Source organism: Erinaceus europaeus, chromosome 4 (genome assembly GCF_950295315.1).
Source record: "Erinaceus europaeus chromosome 4, mEriEur2.1, whole genome shotgun sequence".
Lineage (NCBI taxonomy): Eukaryota > Metazoa > Chordata > Mammalia > Eulipotyphla > Erinaceidae > Erinaceus > Erinaceus europaeus.
In genome coordinates this window covers 24,364,468-24,389,496 of record NC_080165.1, presented here as the reverse complement: position 1 = coordinate 24,389,496, position 25,029 = coordinate 24,364,468, and the positions used below count along the sequence as shown (strand labels likewise).

At 42.0% G+C, this 25,029-nt stretch overlaps 1 protein-coding gene across 1 annotated transcript; it reads right to left on the bottom strand.

The window, feature by feature from the left end:
* Positions 1–1,614: 1,614 nt before the first annotated feature.
* RBX1 (ring-box 1) lies at positions 1,615–24,023 on the bottom strand. Its single transcript, XM_007523411.3, has 5 exons — positions 23,837–24,023; positions 21,627–21,705; positions 5,968–6,038; positions 4,049–4,134; positions 1,615–1,807 (listed from the first exon to the last, which is right to left on the bottom strand). The coding sequence occupies exons 1-5, from the start codon at positions 23,912–23,914 to the stop codon at positions 1,795–1,797; spliced, it is 327 nt and encodes a 108-aa protein (XP_007523473.1). The 5' UTR covers positions 23,915–24,023; the 3' UTR covers positions 1,615–1,794.
* Between the last annotated feature and the right edge of the window lie 1,006 nt (positions 24,024–25,029).

Below are 25,029 nucleotides of genomic sequence, written 5' to 3'. Positions count from 1 at the left end.
ATCTACCAAGCTCTTAGACTCATATCTAAGGATAACACAAAAGTGATTTCTTTCTTTTTTTCTGTCTCCAGGGTTATCACGGGGGTTCAGTGTCATCACTACGAGTCTACTGCTCCTGGAGGCTGTTTTTTCCATTTCTGTTGCCCTTGTTATGGTTGTTATTGTTGTTACAGCTATTGTTGGATAGGACAGAGAGAAATGGAGAGAGGAGGGAAGACAGAGAGGAGGAAGGAGAGAAAGAAAGACACCTGAAGACCTGCTTCACCGCTTGTGAAGAGACCCCCCTGCAGGTGGGGAGCTGGGGGCTCGAACTGGGATCCTTGAGCCGGTCTTGCGCTTTGTGCCACCTGCGCTTAACCCGTTGCGCTACTGCCCAGCCCCCAACACAAAAGTAATTTCAAAACAAACCATAACTGTTAACAGAGATCAGAAAAAGCACTTGCATCTATACCACATTCTTTCCATGGCTCACCAAGCCCTGGCTTGACCCAAGTTTGTTAACATTCTAACTAGTTAATTACAAAGACAGAACATTTTAGTGTCAGGACCCCTTTATGATCTCAAAAATTAAGATCTCAGGTTTTGCTTTTGTGGGTGATATCAACAGTTATTTACCATAATGGAAATCAAAACTGAGAAATTTAAATTTTTAAAAATAATAGAAATCCATCACATGTTAATAAATATTTTTATTAAAAGTAAATTTTTTCCAAACAAAAACTAGAAGAGTTGGCATTGTTTTACATTTTTGTAAATCTCTTTTATATCTGACTTAGTAGATGACAGCTGGATTCTCATGATTGCTTCTTTACTTCATATGTTGTTTTGGTTAACGTCTATATGGAAAACTAATTTCACATAGACATGCATGGGGTGGGGGGGACTTCCTAAAAGGGTTTCAGGTATTGCCAGGAATTTTTAGGTCCTAGTTTGAGAACTACTGCAGTATATTATACTGCTGTTGAGTTAAAGACTATATATATATATATATATATATATATATATATATATATATATATATGTAGTGTGTGTGTGGGGGGGGGTAGATAACATAATGGTTATGAAAAGAGAGGCTCCAAAAGTTCCAGGTTCAAACCCCTGCACCACCATAAACCAGAGCTGAGCTAAAAAAGCAATGTATAGTCATTGAATCAGTGCTATAACTGGTAATCCCTTCCAAGGTCATGTTACTAACCAATGGCAAAGGTTGTGAAGGAAATTTGTATTCTCTTGTTAGTTCATAAATACTTCTTTAGCCAGCCAAGATTATATATTAATTTCAAGTTCAGTTTTCTAAATGAATAGCAATATGTTATAAGCTGTCAAAGTTAACATTGGTATAGTGGTTTTACAGTTTACAAAGCCTCTTTCCATGCCTACAAGATGCCATTTAGTTCTTAGAAGCCTCTTTAAAGTATAGCTCAGAGCAAAAAGGCAACTTGTCCAAAACTGCCATTAACGAGCAGGTTGTAGACCAAGTGATGGACTCACAGGACAACTCTGCTATGAGGCTAATAATAAACAAACATATCTCTCTCTTTTAAAAAGTTGGCTTTCCAACCCAGAAAGGGATGATTTACATTCATATTTATCACATACACAAGAGACGGCATCTGCTCTGGAATCCAACTGGACTTTATTTGACACAGAATACAATATGGGCTGCAGGAGGAGCAAACTGAAAACACAAAGTGGAAAAGACACTGTTCTTGCCAATTTATGATTAAGTAACAGGAGGGTAAGTTGTTAAATGAATAACAAAATAGTTAACCTTGATGGCAGAGTTCTGTTATTCTAGTGCCCGTACCTGAAAGACAAAGTTACTTTATTAATTCCTTCATAATGCCCTGTTTGAGACTATACAATTTGCTTACATGTATGAGCAAATTTGGCTAAAAGTATGAAAAGATGCAAGTAGCCATAAGTGTGCTCCAAAGCTGTTTTTTGGTACTGGTCTCTGCCCTTCTCATCCTACTGTCTTACCTACTCTTATCCTTTGTGATGCTCTCTCATTAGGACTCAGCCAACCTCACCTGCCTCTCCTTCCAGTCCCCAAACAGAAGCCATGCTGGATGATAGAGACAGTGAAAGGAAACTTACTGTGGTTACAATCAGTTTGTACTCTGGGTTTCCCATACCAACAACAACCAGTAGTGAGGCAAGTTTAGTATGGCAAATATAGTAAATGAACAGACTTCAATTTTGAACTCTATCTCCAGTCCCAATTATAGCCTGGATTATATTCATGGTTTTGAAAGAGCAATGTGAAGAAACTGTACAGATTTCAGGTAGTTTCTAATTTCTCCAGAAGGCAAAGTTTGTAATTAATTAATAATTTTTACATATTAATATGTAAAAATAAACAAGGATAGGACATTTTGTTCACATATAAATGAATCTCTTGAACACAAAATCATTCATTATCTTAATAATTTGTTACAGAGCAGGAGAAACAGCATAATGGTTATGCAAAAGACTTGTATGCCCAAAGCTCTAAAGCTCTGGGTTCACTCCCTCTCATCACCATAACCAGAGCTGAGCAGTGGTGGTGGTGGTGGTGGGGAAACCACTTGAAAACTCTCTTTGAAGAGTTTAGCACAAGTAGAACCTGAACTGGAGCTGGTGTATTGCACCAAAGTGAAAGACTCTGGGGTGGGTGGGGGGGGGAGAGTCCAGGTCCTGGAAAAGTATAACAGAGGACCTAGTGGGGGCTGTATTGTTATGTGGAAAACAGAAGTGTTATGCATGTAAAAACTATTGTATTTACTGTCGACTGTAAAACATTAATCCCCCAATAAAGAAATTTTTTTTAAAAAGTTTAAACTGTGGGTGCGGTGGGTGGCACACCCAGCCAAGCACCTTCATTGCCATGCTCAAGGATCAGGGATTGAGCCCCCGCTCCTCATTTTTGGGGTGGAACACGAGCACACACTTCATGAGCAGTGAAGCAGGTCTTCAGGTGTCTCTCCCCCTCAATCCCCACCCCCAAATCTCTATCTGTCCTATAAAACAGGAATTTAAAAAAAAGGCTGCTGGAAGTAGTGAACTTGTAGTGCTGGCATCGAACCCTAGCAATAACCCTGGTGGCAGTAAAAATAAATAAATAGACATTTTAAAAGTTTAACCAGGGAGTCGGGCTGTAGCACAGCGGGTTAAGCGCAGGTGGCGCAAAGCACAAGGACCGGCATAAGGATCCCGGTTCGAGCCCCGACTCCCCACCTGCAGGGGAGTCGCTTCACAGGCGGTGAAGCAGGTCTGCAGGTGTCTATCTTTCTCTCCTCCTCTCTGTCTTCCCCTCCTCTCTCCACTTCTCTCTATCCTATCCAACAATGACAACAACAGTAATAACTACAACAATAAAAAAACAACAAGGGCAACAAAAGGAATAAATAAATAAAATAAATATAAAAAAAAAAGTTTAACCAGGGAGGTGGCACTGAACTTGTAAGCATGAAGTCCCAAGTTCAATCTCCAGCATCCCATGTACCAGAGGGATGTTCTCTCTCTCTCTCGCCCTATCTAGTGTTGATAAATAAATTTTATATATATTTTAGTTTAGTTAGGAGCTGGAAAGATGACATAACTGGTTATGCAAAACTTTCATGGCTAAGGCCTAGACACCACCATAAGTCATAGAGCTGAGCAGTGCATCAGTAGGGGAAAAAAAACAAAAACTAAACTAAACCTACATATTTAAACAAAACTCCTTTTCCTACAAAACATTTTATAGAGAAAAAGAACAATTCAACAAATAAGATATAAAAGCAGTGGCTCATGAGGGAGGTGGCTGCAGTGGATGAAGTGTCAGACTCTCACAATGAGGCACCACATTCTATCCCTGCATCACGTGTGCCATAGTGACGGTCTGATTCTCTCTCTCCCCTCCCGTTTCTCTCTCCTTAATACATGAATAAGTTTTTTAACTAAAGACAGAGAGAGAGAGAGAGAGAGAGAGAGAGGTAAAAGCCCTTCGAGTTTGAGGTAAGTCAAAGTATGGTACTGACCACAAAACTCCAAACTATAATGTTAAAGCAGCAAAGATACCTACTTTTGGAATTCCCACTCTCTGTTGTCCAGTGGACACACTTGTCGTGTTTTGAGCCAGCGAGAAATGCAGTGGAAGTGAAAAGCATGCTGAAATAGAAGAAATATTGCATTAAAAATAATTTTGTGCAACCTCAGTCTAACAATGTCTCAAGGGCAATGAATGGGTTACATCTGAGTTGAGAAGAAATAATTGAAGTCAACATATAGTAAGGGCAAAAAGTGCAACTGATTACATTTGATTAAGTACAAGATCTTTCTTAGAGGCACAGAAATTGAGAAGGAGGTGGAGGGAGAGGGAGAAAAAAAGAGATTTCTGTAGCACTGCTCTATTGCTGAAGCTTTCTCTCTATAGGTGGGGACCAAGGGATTGAATCCAGATTCTTAAGCATAATAACGGGTGAACTCTGCTAGATGCACACCAATTAGTCCCAGTACAAGATATTTTGAGTGAAACACTTGTTAGAAGTGTCGTTACTAGGGGTCAGGTGGTGGAGCACTTGGTTCAAAGCACACATCACCATGCACAAGGATCCGTGTTCAAGCTCCTGCTCCCCACCTGGAGGGGGGATGTTTTACAAGCGGTGAAGCAAATACTGCAGGTGTCTCTTACTTAGGCTTGGATCATGAAGGAGCTGTGGATCCTCAGACTCTTGATATGGGAGGAGGTCCAGACAGGTAATTTTAGCTCATGTGAGATGTAATGACATAGTTTTAAGGATGAAATTCTAAGGGGCCAGGTGGTGCACATATTACCGTGCACAAGGACCTAGGTTCAAGCCCCTGGTCCCCAACTGCAAGGAGAAAGCTTCAGGAGTGGTGAAGCAGGGCTGCAGGCGTCTGTCTCTCTCCCTTTCTATCTCCTCCCCCCTCCTCAATTTCTGTCTTTATCCAATAATAAATAGAAATTTTTAAAAAAGGATGAAATTTTAACAACATGCTAGAAATAACACATCTGATGCTTATTATCCTACCAGCTATCCCATCCTGGAAAGCTGAACACTCAATGTAATGATGGTGCACAAAAGATTCCTGGCATGAGATATGACAAAAATCTCCTTACTACATTCACCACACAATGCACAGCTTAGGAGATGGCTCACTTTTATCTAAAAGTGTTAGAATCAAGCACAAGGTCCCAAGCTTGATCCCCAGCAGTGCATATGCCAGAATGATGCTCTGGTTACCTCGTCTGCTTCCCTTCATCTAATAAATAAATAAATAAATACACACATACACAAAATCTTATTCACATAACTTAAATTTCTCAAGATATCTAGCTTAAAAAAAAAAGATTTGTTGTGGGTTGGGCAGTAGCGCAGCGGGTTAAGCACACATGGCGCAAAGCGCAAGGATTGGAATAAGGATCCCGGTTTGAGCTCCCAGCTCTCCAAATGCAAGGAGGTCACTTCACAGTAGGTGAAGCAGGTCTGCAGGTATCTATCTTTCTCTCCCCCTCTCTATCTCCCCTCTTCTCTCCATTTCTCTCTGCCCTATCAAACAACAGCAGCAGCAATGACAACAACAACAATAATGACAACAAGGGCAACAAAGTGGGCAAAACGGCCACCAGGAGCAGTGGATCCATAGTGCAGGCACTGAGCCCCAGCACTAACCCGGGAGGCAAAAAAAAGATTTGTTAAGAAGGTAAAAAAATTCCACCAACGGGAGAATATTCCAAAGACACTGCCATAGGCTTTCAAAGAAATTCCCAAAGATAGATCTCCAAAATGCTGCTAACAAAAGAAATAATTAACATAAAGTATTTCTGCAGTAATGAATATTCTATACCCGATGAATAGCATAAAGCTTTTAATTAATTACTATTTATATACCTTTAGGAGGAAGGTGGGCTAGTCATTGTTTTCAAGATTGGAAAAGTAGTACTATGTTTATAAGCAATAAGGAGATATGTTTCCTTACATTACAGACTCCCCAAGCAACAGTACACTCTTCAGAAGTAGCAGACGCCTGGTTAGCTTGACATTCTATACCTGTGGGAATAAAAGCGACAAGATCACTGGACTTCAGAAGGAACAACTTTTTAATCTAGAAGAGCCCTACCTGCACAATTAATTACACAAGAAATAATGGGGCTTAGGAGTAGTGAAGGGAGTTGATGCTGGTGCAAACCTAAGTGGATTCTCAAGTAGTTAGTCAAAATGTTTATAAAGATTCATTAATGAGAGAATGTGGTACCAGCAGATAGCTCACCTAATAGTGCATGTACCTTATCCTACATGAGGTGTGAGGTTCAAGCCCCAGCACCACAGATGATACAGAGGAAGCACTATGCATGTGGAGCAGAGTTGTGACCTCTCTCTCCCACTGTCTCTCTATGAAATAAACAGAATGAAGAAGTTGGCCAGGTGGGAAGTGTGTAGCCCCAGAGTGTGTGTGTGTGTCCCTCTTCTTCTTCTTCTTTCTCTCTCTCTCTCTCTCTCTCTCTCTCTCTCACACACACACACACACACACACACACACACACACACACACACGCACCATCATCATGGTATAAGTGGGTCCAAGGATTGATCTCAGTACCTCAGGCCCCCGTGCAAGTCCTGTGATACAAGACTCAGTCACCTCTTCAGAAATAGCCATAATTGTTATTAATGAGTATGTAAAAAAATGAACAGAGAAGGCTGATATGTGACTCAACAGTATGTCTGCAATGATTTCATATCTTCACTCAAAAGCAGAGTAACAAACAGAAAAGTTACTTTTAAGTTTTAAACATAACTGGAGTTGGGCAGTAGCGCAGTGGGTTAAGCACATGTGGCGTGAAGTGAAAGGACCAGGGTAAAGATCCCGGTTTGAGCCCCCGGCTCCCCACCATCAGGGGAGTCGCTTCACAGGTAGTGAAGCAGGTCTCCAGGTGTCTATCTTTCTCTCCCTCTGTTCTCCCCTCCTCTCTCCATTTCTCTCTGTCCTAACAACAACGACATCAAAAACAACAGTAATAACTACAACAATAAAAAACAAGGGCAACAAAAGGGAAAATAAACATAAGAAAAAAAGCTTTAAACATAACTTGACTTACCCAAATGGAAATGATTCCTTCTACACTGGTATGTTCTTAAAGTCAACTCATAATCCTGACTGTCCTAAGAAGTACTCTTTCCCCCTATTCTTGATGAAGGCTACCTTAGGTCCTTGCAACACCCAGGATTGTCTGTATGAAGGCCCCACTGTGCTATAAGCTCAAACCCAAAATGGGTCAGGCTCAAGCCCCTGCAGGGGGGATGCTTCACAAGCTTCAAAAAGTCTGTAGGTGTCTCTTTCCCTACCTCCCCTTCCTCTCTCAATTTCTCTCTGTCCTGTCAAATAATATGGAAAAAATGGCCACCAGGAGCACTAGATTCATAATGCAGGCACTGAGCCCCAATGATAACCTTGCAGGAAAAAAAAAAAAAAGAGAGAAATTATTGGGATTATAAATGTACTGTCACATTTAAAGAGATGGAGAGGGGACTGGGTGGTGGCACACCTAGTTGAGTGTACAATGCACAAGGACCCAGGTTCAAGTCCCCCCCCATCCCTGCCTGCAAGGGTAGAGCTTTCTGAGTGGTGAAGCAGGGCTGCAGGTGTCTGTCTCTCATCACCCCCTTCCCTCTCTGTTTCTGTCTCTATACAATAAATAAATAGATGAGGGCTCTTATGAAATTATCCAAATGAGAAGCACAATAATTATTATTTAATAATAAAACTATTTCAAAACACGTCTTGTTTAAAATTTTCTAGCACTAAATGTTTTAAAGGGACTCTTTTAAAAAATATTTATTATTATTTTAATTTGATATGACAGAAAATTTTAGAGGGAAGATAGGAAGATAAAAAGAGGGATAAGGGGGAGGCGGAGCTACGAGCAGCAGATCGCTTTCTCTCCTCTCCTCTCCTCTCCCGGATCAACTAGGAATACCAAAGGAGACCACCCGGACCGAAACAAGACAGGACTAGAATGACCACAGAAACCCACTAAATCACCCGTGAGTACAAACACGCGTGGCTGGTGACAGAGAGGAGAGAGGGGCCTAAGGAGAGACTAAGTGACTGCTAACAGTTCAACAGTTTGTCAGTGGAGACACCACCTCCAGTCTGCTCCACCAACAAGGGGACAGCTGAAGGGAGGAAAGGACTCCCTAGAGACTCACCAAGTTCAACTCTGAGTCTCCATTGCTACTACCCTCAGAATCTGGAGCAGCAACAGGGAGGGACACCAGGGTACACCAGGGTACAGAGATCTAACCGGGAAACTCAGGAGAAGACCTATACCTCGGTGGCATAGCTGAGGGGCTGTGAAAGTCTCTTTGCATAACCACTGGATTATCTCTGCCACACCCTGCTTTATCTCTTGGTCAGGAGTCAGTGATTAAGCTAAGAAGCCTATTGATAGTTTAAAAGCCCTCAGGCTCCCATAGCCTACAGGGGAAAAAAAAAGGCTTTTACACCACTGAACTCCAACTCAGGGATTGAAAAAACTGTTAACTTATATAAAATGGTTAAAACAACAAGAAAAAATATTGGAGACTCGAACCAGGACAAGAGTCCAGCTAAAAGTCCTCCAGAGGGCGAAGCACAAAACAACGAGTTCAACATCCAAACATTAGCTAAGGAAATAATAACAGGAGTAAAGAATTTGAAAAAATTGTAATCAGAAATGCAGGAACAACAAATGAGAATATGGAAGAAAATTCTAATTATCTCATGGTTATTAGAGAGCTGAAAGCTGAAATCGCTGAGCTAAGAAGGCAACTAGCTGAACAAGCTAAAACAGTATCAGAGCAGGGCAACAAAATAGATGAACTCCAGAAAGCAGTAGAGGGCAGAGAGAATAGAATCAATGAGGCTGAAGACAGAATTAGCAAGATTGAGGATGAATTAGAGACAACTAAAAAAGAAGTAAGAGATCTCAAAAAGAGATTAAGAGATTCTGAAAACAACAACAGAGTCCTATGGGATGACTTCAAAAGAAACAATATACGCATTATTGGCTTACCAGAGGAAGAAAGAGAAGGGGAGGAAGAAAGCATTCTCCAGGCCATAATAGCTGAAAATTTCTCTAGTCTAGACAACACCAAAGACATAAAGATTCAAGAAGCCCAGAGGGTCCCAAACAGAATTAACCCAGACCTAAAGACACCAAGACATGTCATACTTAGATTGGAAAGGAATAAGGATAAAGAAAGGATCCTCAAGGCTGCAAGAGAAAAACAAAGAGTCACCTACAAAGGAAAACCCATAAGATTAGCAGCAGACTTCTCCAGACAAACACTGCAGGCCAGAAGAGAATGGCAAGATATCTATCGAGTGCTCAATGAGAAAGGCTTTCAGCCAAGAATACTATATCCTGCTAGATTGTCATTCAGACTAGATGGAAGCATCAAAACCTTCTCAGACAAGCAACAGTTGAAGGAAGCAACCATCACCAAGCCTGCCCTGAAAGAAGTTCTGAAAGGTCTCCTATAAACAACCAGACCACCACAAATAGGACATATATCAAAACACTCTAAAACTCTACAAGAATGGCGTTAAAATATCTTCAATCTTTGATATCAATAAATGTCAATGGCCTGAATTCACCTATTAAAAGACACAGAGTAGGAAGATGGATCAGAAAACACAACCCAACAATATGTTGTCTACAGGAAACTCACCTAACTCAACAAGACAAACACAGACTTAAAGTGAAAGGATGGAAAACTATCATTCAAGCCAATGGCCCACAAAAAAGGGCAGGAACAGCTATTCTCATATCTGACATGATAGACTTTAAAATAGATAAGATTAAAAAAGATAGGAATGGACACTACTTAATGCTCAGAGGATCAGTCAATCAAGAGGACTTAACAATTATTAACATCTATGCACCCAATGAGAAGCCATCTAAATACATCAAACTTCTACTGAAAGAGCTACAGCAATATATTAACAGTAACACAATCATAGTAGGGGACTTCAACACCCCACTATCTCAACTTGACAGATCATCCAGGCAGAAAATCAGTAAAGACATAAGGGAGCTAAATGAAGAGATAGATAAACTAGAACTATTGGACATTTTCAGAGTCATTCATCCCAAGAAACTGGAATACACATTTTACTCAAATCCGCATGGATCATTCTCAAGGATAGACCATATGTTAGGCCACAAAGACAGCATCAGCCTATTCAAGAGCACTGAAATCATCCCAAGCATCTTCTCAGACCACAGTGGAATTAAACTAACACTTAACAATCAACAAAAGATTAGTAACAGTGCCAAAATGTGGAAGCTCAACAGTACACTTCTTAACAACTTCTGGGTCAAAGAGGAAATCAAGGAAGAAATCAAAATGTTTCGAGAGTTCAATGAAAATGAAGACACAAGCTATCAAAATATTTGGGACACAGCTAAGGCAGTCCTAAGAGGGAAGTTCATAGCTATACAAGCACACATTAGGAAACAAGAAAAGGCACAAATAAACAGCCTGATTGCACATCTTAAAGACCTAGAAGAAGAACAACAAAGGAATCCTAAAGCAACCAGAAGGACAGAAATTACTAAAGTTAGGGCAGAAATAAATAACATTGAGAATAGGAAAACCATACAAAAGATGAACGAAAGTAAATGTTGGTTCTTCGAAAGAGTAAACAAAATCGACAAATCTTTAGCCAGACTCACAAAACAAAAAAGGGAGAAGACCCAAATAAATCGGATAGTAAATGAAAGAGGAGATATCACAACAGACACTGCAGAAATTCAACATATCATGCGAGGCTTCTATGAACAAGTATATGCCACCAAGCTAGAGAACCTGGAAGAAATGAATGATTTCCTAGATACCTACCAACTTCCAAAACTAAGTAAAGAGGAAGCGGATAACATGAACAGGCCCATCACAGCTAATGAAATTGAAACAGTTATCAAAAATCTTCCCAAAAATAAAAGTCCTGGACCAGACGGTTTTACAAATGAATTCTACAAAACTTTCAAAGAAGAACTAATACCTCTACTTTTAAAAGTCTTCCAGAAGATTGAAGACACTGGAATACTCCCTGCCAGCTTCTATGAAGCCAACATCACCCTGATACCAAAAGCAGACAGGGACACAACCAAAAAAGAAAACTACAGACCAATATCTCTGATGAACATAGATGCGAAAATATTGAACAAAATTCTAGCCAACCGGATATAGCAGTATATCAAAAAGATTGTTCATCATGACCAAGTGGGGTTTATCCCAGACATGCAAGGTTGGTTTAATATACGTAAATCAATCAATGTGATCCACCACATCAACAAAAGCAAGACCAAAAACCACATGGTCATATCAATAGATGCAGAGAAAGCCTTCGACAAAATACAACATCCCTTTATGATCAAAACACTACAAAAAATAGGAATAGATGGAAAATTCCTGAAGATAGTGGAGTCTATATATAGCAAACCTACAGCCAACATCATACTCAATGGTGAAAAACTGGAAGCATTTCCCCTCAGATCAGGTACTAGACAGGGCTGCCCACTATCACCATTACTATTCAACATAGTGTTGGAAGTTCTTGCCATAGCAATCAGGCAGGAGCAAGGAATTAAAGGCATACAGATTGGAAGAGAAGAAGTCAAACTCTCCTTATTTGCAGATGACATGATAGTATACATGGAAAAACCTAAGGAAATCAGCAAGAAGCTTTTGGAAATCATCAGGCAATACAGTAATGTGTCAGGCTATAAAATTAACATTCAAAAGTCAGTGGCATTCCTCTATGCAAACACTAAGTTAGAAGAAATTGAAATCCAGAAATCAGTTCCTTTTTCTATAGCAACAAAAACAATAAAATATCTAGGAATAAACCTAACCAAAGAAGTGAAAGACTTGTATACTGAAAATTATGAGTCACTACTCAAAGAAATTGAAAAAGACACAAAGAAGTGGAAAGATATTCCATGTTCATGGGTTGGAAGAATTAACATCATCAAAATGAATATATTACCCAGAGCCATCTACAAATTTAATACTATACCCATCAAGATCCCAAGCACATTTTTTAGGAGAATAGAAAAAATGCTACAAATGTTTATCTGGAACCAGAAAAGACCTAGAATTGCCAAAACAATCTTGAGAAAAAAGAACAGAACCGGAGGCATCACACTGCCAGATCTCAAACTGTATTATAGGGCCATTGTCATCAAAACTGCTTGGTACTGGAACATGAACAGACACACTGACCAGTGGAATAGAATTGAGAGCCCAGAAATGAGGCCCCACACCTATGGACATCTAATCTTTGACAAAGGGGCCCAGACTATTATATGGGGGAAGCAGAGTCTCTTCAACAAATGGTGTTGGAAACAATGGGTTGAAACATGCAGAAGAATGAAACTGAATCATTGTATTTCACCAAATACAAAAGTAAATTCCAAGTGGATCAAGGACTTGGATGTTAGACCAGAAACTATCAGATACTTAGAGGAAAATATCGGAAGAACTTTTTTCCGCATAGATTTTAAAGACATTTTCAATGAAACGAATCCAATTACAAGGAAGACTAAGGCAAGTATAAACCTATGGGACTACATCAAATTAAAAAGCTTCTTCACAGCAAAAGAAACCACTACCCAAATCAAGAGACCCCTCACAGAATGGGAGAAGATCTTTACATGCCATACATCAGATAAGAGTTTAATAACCAACATATATAAAGAGCTTGCCAGACTCAACAACAAGACAACAAATAACCCCATCCAAAAATGGGGGGAGGACATGGACAGAATATTCACCACAGAAGAGATCCAAAAGGCCGAGAAACACATGAAAAAATGCTCCAAGTCTCTGATTGTCAGAGAAATGCAAATCAAGACAACAATGAGATATCACTTCACTCCTGTGAGAATGTCACACATCAGAAAAGGTAACAGCAGCAAATGCTGGAGAGGGTGTGGGGTCAAAGGAACCCTCCTGCACTGCTGGTGGGAATGTCAATTGGTCCAACCTCTGTGGAGAACAGTCTGGAGAACTCTCAGAAGGCTAGAAATGGACCTACCCTATGACCCTGCAATTCCCCTCCTGGGGATATATCCTAAGGAACCCAACACATCCATCCAAAAAGATCTGTGTACACATATGTTCTTGGCAGCACAATTTGTAATAGCCAAAACCTGGAAGCAACCCAGGTGTCCAACAACAGATGAGTGGCTGAGCAAGTTGTGGTATATATACACAATGGAATACTACTCAGCTGTAAAAAATGGTGACTTCACCGTTTTCAGCCGATCTTGGATGGACCTTGAAAAAATCATATTGAGTGAAATAAGTCAGGAACAGAAGGATGAATACGGGATGATCTCACTCTCAGGCTGAAGTTGAAAAACAAGATTAGAAAAGAAAACACAAGTCGAACCTGAAATGGAATTGAAGTATTACACCAAAGTAAAAGACTCTGGGGTGGGTGGGTGGGTGGGGAGAATACAGGTCCATGAAAAATGATGAATGAAATAGTGGGGGTTGTATTGTTAAATGGGAATCTGGGGAATGTTATGCATGTAAAAAAAAAAAAAAAAAGGAAGAAGAAGTAGAAACGCAAAGCAGAAATTGACTGAGTTTGGAGTATGGCACCAAAGTAAGAAAGCAGAAGTATACTAGAGTTTGCAGTGAGTACCTCCCTAATACTTCCTCTCCACTTTTCCAAGCTTTGGGTCCATGATTGCTCAACAATTTGTTTGGCTTTGTATGTTAACTCTCTTTTCAGTCACCAGGTTCCAGGTGTCATCAGGATGCCGGCCAGACTTCCATGGATTGAAGACCCCACTGATATGTCCTGGAGCTCAGCTTCCCCAGAGACCCACCCTACTAGGGAAAGAGAGAGGCAGACTGGGAGTATGGACCGACCAGTCAACGCCCATGTTCAGCGGGGAAGCAATTACAGAAGCCAGACCTTCTACCTTCTGCAACCCACAATGACCCTGGGTCCATGCTCCCAGAGGGATAGAGAATGGGAAAGCTATCAGGGGAGGGGGTGGGATATGGAGATTGGGTGGTGGGAATTGTGTGGAGTTGTACCCCTCCTACCCTATGGTTTTGTTAATTAATCCTTTCTTAAATTAAAAAAAAGGGAATAAATAAATTAAATAAATATTTAAAAAAAAAAGAGGGATAAGGGACAAAAAGAGGGATAAGGGACTTTTTCTTTTTTTTAGTATTTATTTATTCCCTTTTTTTTTAAAAAAAAATGTGTTTATTAATGATAAAGATAGGAGGAGAAAGAACCAGATATCAACCTAGTATATGTGCTGCTGGGGCTTGAACTCAGGACCTCATGCTTGAGAGTTCAGTGCTTTATACACTGAGTCATCTCCCAGACCACTATTAATCCCTTTTGTTGCCCTTGTTTTATTGTTATAGTTACTATTGTTGTCAATGTTGTTGGATAGAACCGAGAGAAATGGAGAGAAGAGGGGAAGACAGAGGGGGGAGAGAAAGATAGACACCTGCAGGCTTTCTTTACCGCCTGTGAAGCCCCCTTGCAGGTGGGCTCGAACCCGGATCCTTATGCCAGTCCTTGTGCTTTGCGCCACCTGTGTTTAACCTGCTGAGCTACTGCCCAACTCCCCAAACTTTTCTTGAGTGTCTAAACTTTTTTTCTTAAGGATAAAGACTTAGTCTTTGGGGTGTGGGGGTGGGTGGTGGCACACCCAGTTGAATGCACACTACAATGTGCAAGGACCAAGGTTTGAGCCTCATTCCCACCTGCAGGGAGAAAGCTCTGCAAGTGGAGAAGCAGGGCTGCAGGTGTCTGTCTCCCTCTCTATCTCCTTCCTCTCCATTTCTGGCTGTCTTTATCCAATACATAAAGATAACAAAAACTTAAAAAACAAAACAAAACCACAACCCAGTCTCATTTTATTTAAGGGGCCTACCATAATGCCTGGGATATAAACATTCATAGACTGAACAAAAGACATGATTTGAAAATACCCTCACGAATTTGTGTTATCTGAGTGCTGCATTTTACTTCTTCATTTAGCATTTAAAATACGTAAAACAGTGGAAGGTGGTGGCACAGAGGATAAACCATTGGACTCTCAAACAAGAAGTCCCAACTACAATTGCCAGCACTGCACGTGCCACAAAGATGCTATGATTCTCTCTTGCGCGTGTGTGCGCGCACACACACACACACTAATAATTACATCTTTAGAAAATGAAGGATATCTCTTAAAAATACACACACACATCTATTAAAGCAGGCATCTAACTGAAAGTTTTCACTGAATCCTCAAGCATTCAACTATTTTTAAGAAAAGACAGCACAGGAATAAGAGTATAGGATATAGCTTGGTGGTCATGAAAATACTAGGAGAGGCGGCAGTTGGTGGCACACCCAGTTTAGTGTACCTGTTACCACGTGTGAGGACCCGGACTCAAGGTCCCAGTCCCCAGCTGCAGGACAAAAGCTTCAAGAGCAGAGCAGTGCTGCAGGTCTCTTTCTCTGTCCCCCTTTCTACCTCCCTTTCCCTTCTCAATTTCTGTCTCTGTTCAATAAATAATAAAGAGTTTTGATTAAAAAAAAAATTAGGGGCTGGGTGGTGGCACACCTGGTTGAGTGCACATGTTACAATGCGCAAGGACCCAGATTTGAGTCCCTGGTCCCCACATGCAAGGGGAAAGCTTCACGAGTGCTGAAGCAGTGCTGCAGGTGTCTCTTTTCCCTCTTGATTTCTGGCTGTCTCTATCCACTAAATAAAGATAATAAAAAAATTACAAAAAAATTATTTAAAGAGAGAGTGGCCCAGGAGTTAGCACAGTGGGAAAAGTGCTATATTGTTAGAAATGAAGTTCTGAGTTCAATCACAAGAAACTCATATGCCAGAGTGATACCTGGTTCTTTCAATAACTAAATGTTAAAAAAAGGGCAAAATATCAATATCATAGTTTTCCCAAGAAAAGCATTCACATATATCCAGAGATACACAATGACTTAAATGTAGAAGTTTTTTTTTAAAAAACAGATCAGGTTATATTCATCGTAATTAATTTAATTTTTATTAATGAGAGGATCAGAACATTATTTTGGCACATGCAATGCTAGGGATCGAACCAGGGACCTCATGCTTATTAAGTCTAGCACTCCAGTCACTGTGAAACCTCTCAGGCCATTAAATAATTGTTTACAGAAGAGAATTTCAAGAAAGCAGTTTTTCTCTGGGCCCAACATTTTGTGAAAATGTACAGCTTAGGGGTCGGGGAGGTGGAGCAGTGGATAAAGCACTGGGTTCTCAACCATGAGGTCCCAAGTTCAATCCTTGGCAGCACATGTACCAGAGTGATATCTGGTTCTTCTCTCTCTCTGCCTATCTTTCTCATGTAAAAATAAATTTAAAAAAATAATAAAATAAAGGAAGAAAGAAAAAGAAAAGAAAATGCACAGCTTGTGCTGGGGACATAGCACAGTGATTATGTAAAAGGCTTTTCATGCCTGAGACTCTGAGTTCCCAGGTTCAATCCCCAGCACCACCATAAGCCAGATCTGAGCAGGACTCTGGTCTCTCTTTAAATTAATAATATTTGTTATACAAAAGACTTTGATGTCTGAGACTCTGAAGTCCTAGGTACCACCTTAAGCCAGAACTGAGTAGTGTTCTGGTAGGGGGGAACAAAAAAGGAGAAGAAAATAATTCACAGCAAAGAAATGGGCAAACATGTAATCAAAGATATTTACAACCATCCATGTGCTTTTCTGTGATGGATTCTATCTATATTAAACAGGATGGAAGCTAATGTGCTTTATAGTATGAAAAGGTACGCATGGTCAAACTTCATGTGCCATGGTCGCTTCCCAAACATAGTATCTGATTTGTGTTCTCTTTTTTTTTTTTTAATTACCTCCAGGGTTATCACTGGGGTCTGTGTAGCCACTATGAATCCAAGGCTCCTGGCAGCCCTCCCTCCCTCCCTATGTAACAGGGCAGAAAGAAATTAAAAGAGGGGAAATAAAAAACTTGCAAACCTGCTTCACAGCTCATGAAATGGCTTCCCTACAGGTGGGGAGCGGGGGCTCGAACCTAGATCTTTGCACATTGTGCTATATGTGCTCTACCAAGTACATCACTGCCTGGCCCCCTCTGATTGTGTTTTCCAAGTTGCAGTGATTACAGGCTATTCCGTTACTTTGTATCTTTACTTATTAAGCAAATATTTAGTGAGTCTACTATGTACACAGAACCGACTAAATTAAATGATTGCTACCAAAGGAAACTATAGGATGCCTTGGGAACATACAACACAACTGTCATAACCTACATGTGTTATGCTTGTCTGCAGCAGTTAAGACCATGGTGATGACAAAACATGATGTTAATAACCAAAGTATTGCACCAAAGCAAAGGACTCTGGGGGAAAGCAGGGAAGGGAGAAGTTGAGTGGATGTGGGGATCCTAGTGCATGATGGGATGCTTTGGGAACTACTTAAATTGTGGGTGAGAGTGTTCTGTAGACATCTATCATGGGAAATGAAAACTGTGTGTCAATAACTACTGTAAACTACTACCTACGCTCCCAATGAAATGATAAAAAAACCAAAAACAAAAGCCAATCACGTTGGCAGCCAGGGAAATAGCTGAGTTGGCAGAATGCAGAACTTGCATGCACAAGGCTCCTGTTTCAATCCATGATGTTCCATGTATTAGAGTAGTACTCTGGTTTCTCTATTTCATGTGAAATGATCTTTTTCTCCTTCTTCACTAGGGCTTCCCTGGAGTTATGTGTCTGCACAATCCCACTGCTTCTCATTGACTTTTTTTTTTCTCCCAGAGGAGAAAGAGAGGGGGAATGAGACTCAGAGAGAAGGAGAGAAACACCATGGGAATCTTCTCCTTTGAGTAGTGCTCCCATGTGGTAGCCAGGGACTTCAACCCAGGTTGACGCACGTGGCAAAGCAGTACATTATCTATGTGAGTCCTTTACATTATTGTTTTTTTTTTTAATTAAGTTAAGCAAGGATCTGGTGCAAAATACATAAAAATTAAAAATAAATACAGCATATTCTGAAAACAAAGATTTTTTTCTTTTTAAACCAAAGCACTATTTATTTATGACTTATGGTAGTGTTGGGGATTGAACCTAAAAGTTGAAAGGCTCAGGCATTAAAATCTCCTTGTATAGCCACTATGCTGTCTCCTTGGTACCCTAAAAGACTTAAAAAAAAATGAGGTTTTTTTTTTGAAGGGCATAAGAATCCCAGTTTGAGCCCCCGGCTCCCCACCTGTAGGGGAGTCCCTTCACAGACGGTGAGGTGAAGCAGGTCTGCAGGTGTCTTATCTTTCTCTCCCCTCTGTCTTCCCCTCCTCTCTGGATTTCTCTCCACCCTATCCAGCAACAACAACAGTAATGACAACACTAATAATAATGACAATAAAGGCAACAAAATGGGAAAAATGGCCTCCAGTAGTGCAGGCACCGAACCCCAGCAATAACCCTGGAGGGGGAAAAAAAAGAATTTAAATTATGTACACGACTGAATTTTAAGCTCACATTTAGATGAACAGTGTCGGGATAGACAAGAAGAGAAGAGATAAGAGGCAACAAATGTTCCAGGCAGAGTAAAGGAGCTGTATAACAGCTCTAGAAATCAGGTATGAAAATAACATCAGGCAGGGATAGGTAATGGTTATGCAAGGAGACTCGCATGCCTGAGGCTCCAAAGTCCCAGGTTCAATCCCTCTTATCACCATAAGCCAGAGTTAAGCAATGCTCTGGAAACAAAATAAAATAAAGACAGAGAAACTATTAGATTAAGCAAGAATGCGACTCAAGATAAAGCTGAACAGTTAAGTGAATAATTTAAAAACAAGTGTCTATAATTTCCACTCTACAAAGTTTAAAAACGTTTTGTGGGAGTCGGGCTATAGTGCAGTGGGTTAAGTGCAAGGACCAGTGTAAGGATCCTGGTTTGAGCCCCCGCCTCCCAAGGGGGGGGGAGGGTTAGCTTCACAGGCAGTGAAGCAGATCTGCAGGTGTCTTATCTTTCTCCCCACCCCCACCCCACCCCACCCCACCCCCGTCTTGCCTCTTCTCTCCATTTCTGTCCTATCCAACAACGACACCACCAACAACAATAATTATAAGAATAAGAAACAACAGGGGCAACAAAAGGGAATAAATAAAAAGAAAAAAAAAATTGTTAAATTTGGACCTCAATTAACACACCACTTTAGTACATGGATGCAAAAGGAATTTAGGGAGTCGGGCTGCGCAGCGGGTTAAGCGCAGGTGGCGCAAAGCACAAGGACCGGCATAAGGATCCCGGTTCGAGCCCCGGCTCCCCACCTGCAGGGGAGTCTTCACAGGCGGTGAAGCAGGTCTGCAGGTGTCTATCTTTCTCTCCTCCTCTCTGTCTTCCCCTCCTCTCTCCATTTCTCTCTGTCCTATCCAACAACGACAACAACAATAATAACTACAACAATAAAAAACAACAACAAGGGCAACAAAGGGAATAAATAAATAAAATTAAAAAAAAAAAGGAATTTAAACTATTCCTGGTGTTATCACTATTGCCCTTATACTGCAAGGGTATCAGAGACAGCTAAAATTAAATTCACTGTGTGTCGCTGACCACTTTGCACAGCAAAATATGTGATTTAATGAAATTTCTTCAGCAAAACTAACTACTTATTTAGATGTTGATGATGTCCTCTTAACTATGCTTGCAGCTAAAAGTGAAAACCCAAAGCTGGTTGAGAGTTCAACTAGGAGTACTTCTGCCTGACGACCTAGGTTCGAGTCCCTAGTACACAACACAGAATGATGGCGCTGATAGAAGATTTGGTGTCATGGAGGTAGTGCAGTGATAAAGCATTGGGTTATCAACCATGAAATTCTGGGTTTGATCCCTGGCAGCACATGTGCCAGAATGATGTCTGGTTCTTTCTCATCTTTCTCATGAATAAATAAATTCTTTTAAAAAAATAGTTCCCACTTGCAGAATGCTTTGCAAGTGGTGAAGCAGTGCTGCAGGTATCTCTCTGTCTCTCCCCTCTAAATTTTGGCAGTCCCTATCCAATAAATAAAATAAAGATTAAAAAAAAGAAAAAAAATTGTGGCCCGGGAGGTGGCACAGTGGCTAAAGCTTTGGATTCTTAAGCATGAAGTCCTGGAGGTCCTGAATTCAATCACCAACAGCACATGTACCAGAGTAATGTCTGGTTCTCTCTCTCCTCTTAGCTTTCTCATAAATAAGTAAATTCTTAAAAAAAAAAAAAAAAGAAGAAGAAGAAGAAGAAGGGAGTCGGGCGGTAGCACAGCGGGTTAAGCGCATGTGGTGCCAAGCACAAGCACCAGCGTAAGATTCCGGTTCAAGTCCCCGGCTCCCCACCTGCAGGCAAGTGAGTCACTTCACAAGTGATGAAGCAGGTCTGCAGGTGTCTTTCTCTCCCCCTGTCTTCCCCTCCTCTCTCCATTTCTCTCTGTCCTATCCAACAACAAGGACATCAATAACAATAACTACAACAATAAAACAACAAGGGCAACAAAAAGGGAATAAATAAATATTAAAAAAAAACAAGAGCAGAGGGTAGATAGCATAATGGTTATGCAAACAGGCTCTCATGCCTGAGGCTCCAAAGTCCCAGGTTCAATCCCCCACACCACTATAAGCCAGAACTGAGCAGTGCTCTGGTTAAAAAAAAAAAAAGAAAAAGAAAAGAAATTTAGTGTCTTGGCATTTCTCCTCTTCACATATCTATTTATCTATCTGAAACAGCTCTAGCAACAACAAAATAATAAATTTTGAAAACCTATAGTCTTTAGGTTTCTTTTTACTTTGTCCAACAAAAATCGATTCTCACAGAACATTTCAGCTCAGCAACCTGGTAAAATAGATAAAGAACTGACTCTGGGGGCCGGGTGGTGGTGCACCTGGTTAAGTGCTCACAATACAGTGCGCAAGGACAGGGTTCAAGCCCCTGGTCCCCACTTGCAGGGGGAAAACTTGACAAGTGGTGAAGCAGGGCTGCAGGTCTCTATCTCTGTCCCTCTCTATATCCCCTTCCCCTCTCAATTTCTGTCTCTATCCAAACACACACACACACACACACACACACACACACACACACACACAGAGAACTGACTCTCAAGCATGAGGTCCCCAAGTCAACCCGACATTGCATATGCCACAGTGACGCTCTGGTTCTCTCTCTCTCTATCTCTCTCCCTCTCCTTCCTCCTCCCTCCCCTCCCCCGGTTTCTCTTATAAATAAATCTTAAAGAAGAAGAAACAAAGAACTTATTTCCTTCCATTTGTATCTTGGTACTAGATGGGAAATATAGCAGAATCTTCAACAGGGCCAATGCCCAACAATTCCTTCTAAATGCAACCAACCATACCATATTTAGAGTGAATAGAGTTATTTTGAGAACTAGGTATACCCCTAAAACATTATTAAAAAGCTAATCTATTTCAAACATACCAACAGACTAGATAAAACCAAGTACTCTGCCTATGTATCTCCTTGTGAAAATTAAAAAGAAAAAAAAAGTCACGTAAGGATAGCTACACGCTCTGTAAACTTCTGAGTTTCCTCCCATCCTCCACCAATTACTTACAAAGATCCATAATGTGATTCCTGCAAATGGCACAGTTATCAACCACAATATCCCAGGCCCAGAGGGCTACTGCATTCCACTGCAAAGAGAAAAAAGGGAAACAATGCACTCTGGTTGTAACATGAACACACACACACACACACACACACACACACACACACTCACACAGATTTCATGCTGCAGTTATCATATTTGGTCAGAAGGACCACCAAACAAAAGAGGTTTTGGATATTACATTATTATTTACTATACCAGAGAGTAGTACATCAGCAGGCTAGACATAAAGTTTCCCATTCTCCAAACAGTTGAATAAATGAACACAGAATTAATGAGTTCTATTTTTTCCTACTGTTTAAAATAATTTTTATTGTCACCAGGCTTGTTGCTGAGGCTTGTTGCCTGTATGACAAATCCACTGCTCCTGGCAGCCATTTTTTTTTCTTTTTCCCCCTTTTCTGTATTAGATATGACAGAGAGAAATTGGGGGGGGGCGGGGATAGACACATTAAGACTTCCTTCACTGCTTGTAAAGCTTCCCCCTGCAAAGACTCAAACCCAGGTCCTTGCATACGGTAATATATGAGCTTAAGCAGGTGTGCCACTGCCTAGTCCCCTAAATTAATTTTTAAGTCAATCAGTCAGTCACAGTCACAAAAGCAAATCAGAAGTAATGAATTTTAAGTACCTGTTTTAGGTTTAGTTGGAAAAAAAAAAACATTCGAATAATGTGCAGTCTTCCCTAACCTTTAAGGAAAAGCCCACAACCTGAGTAAATAAATACATGTTCTTCAAGCTATCTTCAAAGGTTATGCTCAGAGAGGTGAAAGTCAGGAACTGGACTAAGATGATGATTGGATCATAGAGTGGGTCACCATGGGATAAGCTGGATAACCAGTGTCAATACACAGAACAAGGTCATCACTTAAATCTTGTAAGATTTAACAAACTCTAGAAGTCACTCATTTGTGTGTGTGTTGAATATCCAGTAAACGGATGTTGCTAACTCTTACAAGTTCAGATATTTATAATTAACACTATGCTATAAGTGGTACTAAGTATTTCAACCTTCTATTTTAAAATTTTACTCTCATTTCATCAGCTTGGGTATCTTCATCCCAAACCATCTCTTTCAAATCCATTTTTTTTAGTGTCTAGTAACTCCAGCATTTTTTACCCAACAGCTTCGACTTGAAGGGGGAACAATCATCCCACTCCTGTTATTCTTCAATATGGCTGCTGGTTGCAACTGAGCATGCAGAGTTCACAATGAAACGCCAAGTAGCACTAGAAAGTGTAATACTGCCAGCATTTAGCCAGGCTATTCTAAGAATAACATCTTCCCTATTTCAGAATCTTCACTTTGGCCAGATTTATTTTGTCCAGTGGGAGGGTAAGTGGCCTCTCAACCTGTTAGCAAGCCTTAGTAAAGCATTTCGTGCAAATAAGTCACGTTCCACATTTTTGCTTTCCCATTTTTTTTTTAAATCAAGTAATCCACAACCATTAGTATTCAACCCTTCCTAAATGACACAATATTTGGGCTTGCGTTTCCTTTTACCAAAATCCACTTTTTTTTTTTCTCCTTGCTTCTCTCGATAATAGAGAATCGGACCATAGGACTGAGGTGGCTGCCTAACAAGGTAACAGAGCTTGCAAAAGAACCAAGAGTTACTACACTCGAGACATTTTAACCTGGTGGGGGCTGGGGCTAAAAAGAGGCCTCAACTAGGCGAATCTGAATCAGAGGGATCCCACTCTTCCGCGAGAGGAGGAACAGGTTCATCAAGCCGGCTTCCATAATGACCCCCAGTGCGGTAGGATTCCAGGTTCCTGGCTTTCACCTCACTGCCCCATCCTCCACCCACCGCACCGCAACCTCCGAGGCCCCCTCCTTCGCAGCCCGCCTCCTCCAAATCCAGTGACAGTTCTGGCGCTTGGCTCTCGCAACCAAGTCGCAAACCCGCGCATCTCAATAAACACCTCCGTGATTGGCCCCTCAATCTTCCTGCGAAACCAACACTGCCGCTAACAGTGGACCGTAGTCACGCCGATCAACCTTAAGGCCCGCCCCCCAGCTTCCTTTCGTGGTACCCGGTCCCAGGAACGCCCTGAAGTGAGCCCCCTTCCTCCGCGCCCCAATCTTCCCCGAGCCTGCCAGCCAGATCCGAGCCTCAGTAACTTCCCTGAGGAAGGTGCTGGGGAGACCCAACCTTTTTCACTTCAAAGCGTTTCTTTCCCGCGCCGCTGTTGGTGCCGCTCGGGGTATCCACATCCATCGCTGCCGCCATTTTGGAAACACAAGGTCCGTCGTCCTGCAACTGCGCCTGCGCACCCGCGCACGCCCGGCTTTCCTCTCTCTTGGACCCGAATCCCCACCCCTCACTGGCGCGCGAGGGGCAGGTTGGGGCGGAGCGCGTGGCCACGCCTCTTAAAGGCGCTGGTGCCAGTTTCCCCGCTCAACTCCTCTCTCGGCGTAGACTGGGGAGGAGGGCGCTGCTCGAGCGGCTGGGGCGGGGCCGGGCGGGGCCGAGTCCACTTGAGCGCGCCGAGAGGACGAGCTTGCCTGGGCTCGCTCCCGTCGTCCTCCCCCCGCGGTGCCCCGGGTCACACTCCTTCCACTGGGGCGGCGGCTGCTTTCTCCTCCTTGCGGGCGACTTCCCGCCCGGGCCCCGCCCGGCCGCGCCTCTCGCGTGCCGGAGCTCTCGCCGGGCGGCCGGGAAGGGGCGCGGCGCGCACTCGCCTCCGCCGCCTCTGCCCGAAAGCCCTTCTCGACCCGGACCGGCTCCGGATTCCCACTCGGGAAATGTTCTGCTTTCGACGTGGAGACGGAGCTCCCTGACTGTCTTCCCCAGGGCCAGGCTGAGCAGGCGGCCCCCAGCCCGGCCTTCCCTGCCCACCTGAAATACAGTAGACGGAGGCGGCCCCGGAGCCCCGCGGATGCCGCCCCGGCCCGCCTCCCAGGTAGCCAGTTTCCACCTGAGCACAGGTGTCCGCCCTCCGCTGGTCAGCAGACCAGGGGTCCTTGCTCGCGAACACAACTGCAGTCGCTGTACTTCTTGAGTTTTTGTGGGACATTTTTAAAATGGGTTTTTATTTTTTTAGAGGAGGGGGAAAAAAAAGAACCAGCACATTACTTGGACATCTGCGGGATGGAACTCAGGACCTCACGCTTTATCCACTGGGGCATTTCCCAGGCCCCCTGGGCATCTGTCCCCTTAGTACCGGTCGTTCACTCCCGGCAGAAGCATCTGTGCTTTATGTAACTTGTCCTTTTCCAGACCGGACCCTCCCCTGCTCCCGTACACACACACTTTCATATCTCTAACCTTGCAGAGGTATGACTCGGCTCGATCACTCTGGAGTCTTGCATTACCTTATATAAAACCTCACATTTTATCTTAAG

Excerpts from the sequence above, each read along its gene's own strand:
- RBX1 (XM_007523411.3), bottom strand. The coding sequence starts at position 23,914 with ATGGCGGCAGCGATGGATGTGGATACCCCGAGCGGCACCAACAGCGGC. Across the intron at positions 21,706-23,836 it reads AACGCTTTGAAGTGAAAAAG|TGGAATGCAGTAGCCCTCTG; the intron begins GTTGGGTCTCCC and ends TTCTCTTTGCAG. Across the intron at positions 4,135-5,967 it reads TTGCTTGGGGAGTCTGTAAT|CATGCTTTTCACTTCCACTG; the intron begins GTAAGGAAACAT and ends CTTCTATTTCAG.